This window comes from Clupea harengus, chromosome 24 (genome assembly GCF_900700415.2).
Source record: "Clupea harengus chromosome 24, Ch_v2.0.2, whole genome shotgun sequence".
In the NCBI taxonomy this organism is placed as follows: Eukaryota; Metazoa; Chordata; class Actinopteri; order Clupeiformes; family Clupeidae; genus Clupea; species Clupea harengus.
The window spans coordinates 4,672,850-4,680,349 of NC_045175.1; the positions used below are offsets into that span (position 1 = coordinate 4,672,850).

At 46.2% G+C, this 7,500-nt stretch overlaps 1 protein-coding gene across 2 annotated transcripts in view; it reads left to right on the forward strand.

Moving 5' to 3' along the window:
* cfap58 (cilia and flagella associated protein 58) overlaps positions 1–7,500 on the forward strand; it is a 117,793-nt gene that overhangs the window by 65,752 nt on the left and 44,541 nt on the right. For both annotated transcript variants that reach the window (XM_031562556.2, XM_042703457.1), the window contains exon 14: positions 6,576–6,687. In XM_031562556.2, coding sequence (XP_031418416.1) covers positions 6,576–6,687 — 112 coding nt within the window. The remainder of the gene's footprint in view (positions 1–6,575; positions 6,688–7,500) is intronic.

The window sequence follows — 7,500 nt, forward strand, 5'->3', positions numbered from 1 at the left end:
AGATTTGCTCCTAGTCGCTAAAGTGGTCTGAAAAGTGAAATGATTAGATGGTGGTAGTGGTAACACAGGTGCAATGTCTCCACCAAAACCCTGTATGGAAACGTAGCTCTGAAAGGATGGTTTGATTTGATTAGTTAATGCAATCTCGTCTCGCTCTTGTTCTTGTTCTCTTAATAAGTGTTGTGCACAGTCTGTCAGGTGTTCACACTCACGCTGTGTGTCTCTTTCTATCGGACTATCATTCTTTCTTTATCTGCCTGCCACCCTCCTATTTCCTCTGTTACTTTTCTGCGTTTTTCTTTTTCACCCACACAAAATACACACACACACACACACACGCACACACACACAGACACACACAGAGATACATACTCTGACTTACACACACACACACACACTGACTTAGACACACACACACACACACTGATACATGCTCTGACTTACACACACACACACACACACACACACACACACACACACACACACACACACACGCTCCCTCTGTTGTTGTTTCATTTATTCACGGCTTTAATGCATGGCCACCATCCCGTTTAGTTAAACTTCATTAAGATGACTGATTAAAGTGTCGGCAGCTTCAATCTTCGTCGGCGTTCCAGGGTCGGCTGGGCCGACGCCAGGCGTCCATTTTTCTAATTGATGGAATGCAGCCGGCGGCGTTGGCATCATGACTGAAACTCAAGTGTCTTCCTCTTTCGCTCTTTATTCTTCCTCTCTTCCTTTTTTTCCATCTTTTTTATTTCATTGTTTTCCTCAAGGCTCCCTCTCAACCACCCTCACATCCTCCCTTCCCTGAAGGTTCAGGGAGGTTAGGGACAATTTTGAGAAATGTTAATATCGTATTCACAGACACACAAAGGTGCAGATACACACACACACACACACACACACACACACACATACACACTCACACAGACACAGGTGAAAGTGTACACATGCAATTACACAGTTATACAAAGCTACAAACAGACACCCACTCGCCTACCCACGCTCTGTCTTTCACTCACTCTCTCACTCACTGACGTGTTCTCTCTCTGTCTCCCACACACCCCCACACACACACACACACACACACACACACACACACACACACACACACACACACACACCAGCATCAGTACAGAGGCATTCAAATGAAGGCTCTGGCTCCATCTCCTCGCTCTCACTGAAGGTGTTGATTAAACTTTAAGGCCGGGATATCAACCCTGCCACACCGAATGAATCAAACCCCAGCGCCGCGTCACACCGCGACGGTCCCCGCAGAATCTCAATGCACGCACTTTTGCCAAAGTGAATGGCATTTTTTCCCGAAAGGGTCGAGAAAGAAAACAAAATCGAATGGAAAGCAGAGAGAAGAAGCAGCAGTAGGGGCTAAGAAGGGGGGAAACGAGAAAGAGAGTGGAAATCAAGAAACGTGGAGATGGAGCAGGGAATGGGGCTGGGGTAGGGTTTAGGGTTGGAGACGGGGGGTTTTGTTAACGCTTTATTTATCATATCGCTCAAGGGAATTAACGCGCTGACAGCGGAAGATGGATGAGTGGTTTTCTGGTGCGGGACAGTGATGTATGTACCCACGGCCACAGCGCGCCTGTCAGGACACTGACAGCCGCGGAGCTTTGGGATGGGAGGGATTGGGGTAAGGGGGTTTTGGGGGGGGTCATAAATAAATAAATAAACAAACAAACAACTACAACCACTTTGCCAAAATCACAATTAAATGCATAAATTAAGAGCATTGCCAAGAGAGAGAGAGAGAGAGAGAGAGAGGTAGATAGTGCAAAGGCTGAGATTTGTGTACAAATAAAAACATGGGAAAAAAGGTTATTATGATGATGTGTAATAGTGGGGTATATGGCAAACACGGAAAGAGAAAGAGAGGGAATGTGAATGCAAAAGTGAAAGAGAGAGACAGTGAATGTGAAAGAGAAAGAGAGAGACAGTAACTGCGAAAGTGAAAGAGAGAGAGAGAGAGGGAATGCAAAAGAGAGAGAGAGAAGAAAGATGAAGCAAATCAGGCGGCGCTCTAGTGCTCCCTTCCTTGTCTGCTCATGTAGCGTGTGGGCCGACCACAGTGCTCACACACACACACACACTCACACACACACACACACACACACACACACACACACACACACACACACACACATACACACACACACACACACACCAGGGCCTGCACAGCTCAGCAAAGATAGAGGGACTGAGAGGCACAATGCCTGGTGGTGCCCTGGGAACAGAGCTTCAAAAGCCCACCTCCACAAAAAGCCTGACGATCCCTCTAGAAACCTGGCCACCCGCAGACTGGAAATGTACAAGCCCTTGATGGCACCCCCCCCGTGTCAAAACGTTGTGCTGCAGCGCGTCAGAAAGAGACAGCTCCAGGCAGTCTGCTGCTAGAGCTGGAGCTGTATTGTCACATCAGTGCACAGTGTAAACAAAACGGTCAGCTCTATGTTGGGGATGCACTGTGCTACACTCCCATGTCAGCTAATGGAAGCACAAGGGCACCAGCTGTCGTGGGGAAAAGCATATGTGCTAGTTTTTAGCTTTTTCTTTTTTAGCTAGTTTTGGACGTCTGGTCAACTCCCTCTGAACTGTGTCCAAAAGGGTCCTGACATTGTCAACTGACCAAACGTACCACTCTTTTACAGAGCCTTTAAAATAAGTGATCAAAATAGTTTTCAAGCAGCTTAAAATTATATAAAACCTTTTCAAATGTATTTGTCATTGATGTATTCATGTTGTAGTAATTAAAGGGACATTTCGGGAGTTGTTCGACTTGGGCCCTATTTTTAGATCTTTTTGGGTCCAAATGTTTTTGTTTCTGTAGAAAAAGACTGACTGTAGAAACAAAACAGTTTCCCTTTAATGTTGCGATTTGAAATTCTTCACCATCATAGTCATGAATTTTAAATGGACTTGGCTATCACTTTGTTACAATCAGTTGAGAGAGTGAAGAATTGACATGCCAAAGACTGCACTGGGTGAAATGCATGCTGACAAAAGGGAGAGCACAGTCAGCATCGGTGGATGAACATAATAAAAGTCTGGCCTTAATCAGTTTATACTTATACTTAAGTAAACAACAGTTTCCTCCGAGTTCTTGTTTTATGCTAGCTACATTTACAAGAATAAAAAGCAGAAATGAAGAATGAAGTGAGTTAAAAAATTTAAAAATATATATATATACTGGCATGAGATATCAATAGAACAAGGAAATGAGACATTTATTGACAGTGCTGGTGATACACTGCAGGTTGTTTTGATATTTTTGAGTGTGCACATCACACAGGTATGAGTGTGCTGCCATGGTGATGACAGCTCATTTACAGCAGCAGTTTATTTTTGTTCCCCACTCTGTATAGTCCCTGTGTAGTGTCTCCCAACCCACAGGATTCGGTTCAGTGAGGCAAATATTCGATGAGTGTGAGTGCATGCCACTTGTTCCTTGAGCACTGAAACAATTGGTGCTGTTGTCAGAGGCATGCCCTACGAGGCCAATGTAGTCTGTTGGGGGAGATTTCGCATGCCAGTGTTGCTCCTCCTTTGTTCTCTCTCTCTCTTTCTCTCTCTCTCTCTATCTCTCTCTCTCTCTCTCTCTCTCCCCCTCTCCCTCTCTCTTTCATTCCTTTTTTTCTTTTCCTTCCACTGCCCTCTTGCTTTCACCTCTACAGCTGCGGACTTTGATCTCACTGGATGTTTGACTCGGGTCCAGATGTCTTTAGATCGCTAATGCTCGATTAATTAGCCCGACATCTCAATACGCTTTCTCATCCACCCACGTTCGCCCTCCTCCTCCTCCTCCTCCTCCTTCTCCTCATCTTCCTCTTCCCCTTACCCACAAATGAAGAGGAGCAGCTTCATTTAGATATCTAGTAGGACAAATCTGCTCCACTAATGACGCCCTTGAGTCACGAGAGATCAGTCTTTCTTTTTTCTTTTTTTCCTTCCTTGTTTTTTTTGGGGAGCGTTGCAGAGTTCGCACGTGAATCAGCAGCAGCAGCAGAGGCAACAGAGGCAGCAGCAGCCTCCGTGTTTGGCTAATGGAGCGTGTTGCGATGCATAATCACCATTTTGCCGGGGAGGCCATTTGGCGGAGCTCTGCGGAGATTACCTCCTCCAATCGCGCTCCTTCTCCTGCTCCCGTTCTCGCCCTCGCCCTCGCCCTCGCCGCTTAAGTACGGGCCGGAGATTGCGGGCGTGACGGCAGTGACTCCGCCGGGCGATTGGACCGGCATATGGCAGTCTAACAGGTGCCTGTGCGTCTTAGCCTCTTGAGGATACTGTGGACTGAAACAAGGGAGCCAGGTGAGGCGAGGCGGTGAACGAGCAGCATAGCGCTATAAGCACAGCGGGCAGAAAGTGAGTGCAGTCATCCTCAGGGATGCGGTGATCTCAAACGGTGAGATGCAGAAGAGGAGGTGGAGGGGAAAACAGAATAGTATGTCAGTGCTGAAGGTGCCCATGTGTGCCCCCCCCCCTCCCCCCCAACAATATTATTCTCTCTGACTTCCTCAGTTCAGATCAGTCCAGTGCAGCTCACTGAATGCTTTTATTGGCATGGCAACATATTTACTCCTCTCTCTCTCTCTCTCTCTCTCTCTCTCTCTCTCTTTCTACCTCATTTAAACTCTCTCTCTGTACATTTCTTCTTCCTTTCTTTCTGTTCCTTTATCCCCATTTCTACCTTCTCATTTTCTTTCCCCCTCTCGTTCTCTCCGCATCTTCTCCCCTCTCTCTCTCTCTCTCTCTCCTCTCTTTGTCTCGGACAAAGCAGCACGCTTTATTTCCCGGTACCACCTGATGCACTCAAGCCTACATTCAGAGCTCCACAGCGCCTTCCCCTCTGCGTCCGCACTCTAGATAAACAGGCTTCCTTATGCCAGAGGCAATTCTACCGTTCTCCTTATTCTCCTCACTAGAGTGCTTTGTTATTTTTTGTCACATTTTTACGTCACTGTCTCTTTCTCTCTCTCTCTCTCTCTCTGTCTTTCTTTCTCTCCATCTGTCTCTCTCTCTCCTTTCAGAAGGACAAATGAGACTACAGCGAAAGCACTTCAAACGTGTTTGTCCTGAGCATAATAGAGAGAGATAGATCTAGCTGAATGGTGGAACGATCTAGCCAAGAAAGCTAGGATGTAGGATCTCCGTATGTGTGCGTGTGTATACGTGTGTGTGTGCGTGCGTGCGTGCGTGCGGACGCGCGCCTCATAAACTCATATCTGGACATCACCAGTTACATCAATACACTACATTCTATATAGAATGTGTTAATGCTAGTCCGACCCCCTCTATGGTAGGATCGATGAGCAATGCTACATATAGCTACTAAGGCATACAACTCTAGTTATATAAATATCCATGACTACTTAAGTAGCCTACATTATTTAAGGATACAAGTGCTGTACTCTCAGCTCAGCTCAGCCTGAAGCACTGGGTAGCCACCTTGACACTGAGCTGTGGAGATGTTTTCTGTCCATGGATCTCTTGCACTGTAAGGAAGATGGTGTCTCTGTTAGACCAAACAGGCCTTTAAAGCATGTTTACAAAGTTGTATACAGTGTCAATAGTTGTTGTGTCGGAACTGCCTTGCCAATGAGCTTTTGACACTGTGTTGCTTTTAGTTGGCCCATGCTCTTACGGTCATGGAGAGAACTGTAACTTTAGATGAAATGGAATGGAATGAATTGTTTTTTTGTTGTTGTTGTTGTTGTTCTTTGTGGCCAGTAGCAGTTTTTAAAATTCTTATGCCCTCACTAACTTCTTTTTTTTTTTTTTAAATCTCCTAACACATACAGACAGATGCAAGCAGATAAGACGTCTTATCAGGGCTCCAATTACTAACGGCTTATTATGTGCACTATTGCTGTTCTGCAAACTCTCATCTGGCAAAGGGGCTCCCCTGACATGCATTAGCACCTTCAGTAGCTACTTTAATTAGCTCTGTTTTACCTCAATAATTCAGGATGGCTGTCATGGAATGTGAGAGAAAGAATATAAAGTAATAAGTGATGGTTTGGGGCTGGTGTGTGTTTCCTTCAGATGTGATTTCTACCGTGTGTGTGTGTGTGTGTGTGTGTGTGTGTGTGTGTGTGTGTGTGTGTGTGTGTGTGTGTGTGTGTGTGTGTGTGTGTGTGTGTGTGTGTGTGTGTGTATGTGTGTTGTCAGGTAGGATTGGGCCACACAGTGACACCATCCCTGCAAGGTGTTTTTGTGGCTGCAGACATGATTTGTGCTGTTTGATACTCATTCATTGGTTGCCATGATGATTGTCACTGTCTTTATATCTGTGTGTGTGTGTGTGTGTGCAGGGTATATGTGTGTGTGAACCTGATAAACTCATACCAGCGGTATTCTACAAATATATTTATATTTTGCATGCGTGTATGCATGTACAGTATGTATGTATGTATGTATGTATGTATTGGTGTGAGCCTGTGCGTGTGTGCTTGTTTGAATATGTGTTTATATGTGTCTGTGCATGTGTACTCATGTATGTGTGTGTGTGTGTGTGTGTGTGTGTGTGTGTGTGTGTGTGTGTGTGTGTGTGTGTCCAGGCGTGAGGTGTACCACATGCAGCGTGAGCTGCTCAAGGAGCGGACCAGGTGCCGGGCCCTGGAGGAGGAGCTGGAGAACCCCATGAACGTCCATCGCTGGAGGAGGCTGGAGGTGAGAACACACACAAACACACACACACACACACACACACACTCACACACACACCAGGCCGGACAGTTCACCCATACAAAATACAAACACATATGTGTTAGGGCCACCTTGTACGTGTGTATGTGCGTGTGTGTGTGTGTGCGTGTGTGTGTGTGTGTGTGTGTGTGTGTGTGTGTGTGTGTGTGTGTGTGTGTGCACCTTCAGTGAGTGTTAGGAGCCGGACACGTACGCCTTAATTTCCATGCTTCTGTACTGATGCAGGGATGTGTGGGTGTATGTATGCGTGTGGGTAGTTGTGTGTGTGTGTGTGTGTGTGTGTGTGTTAGAGAGAGAGAGAGAGAGAGAGAGAGAGAGAGAGAGAGAGAGAGACCGACCACAGATGAATAAAGAGAGGAACAAGTGCATGAATGAAGAAGTGTGTGATTGAACTGTGTGTGCAGTACTGTGTGCAAATGGAGTAAACTGGGTACATTTGTGCTGCACACCACTGCAACGCGCACACACACACACACACACACACACACACACAGACACACACACACACACACACACACTCACACCACTGCAACACGCTCGCCTGCAAGACGAAGCTCCAGAGTAAGGGAAGATGGAGGGATGGAGGAAGAGGAATCACAGAAAGAAAGAGAGAGCGAGAGAGACGGAGAGTGAGAGGCTTGGGAAAGTGAGGAGACGAGAGAAAAGGACTTAAATGAAAAAAAAAACTGTGAGGCCGAGAGAACAGAAGAGTGACAGGCTCATAAATTAAAAGAAAATGGCTGAACACACGCTTGCATATGCACACACACACTCACA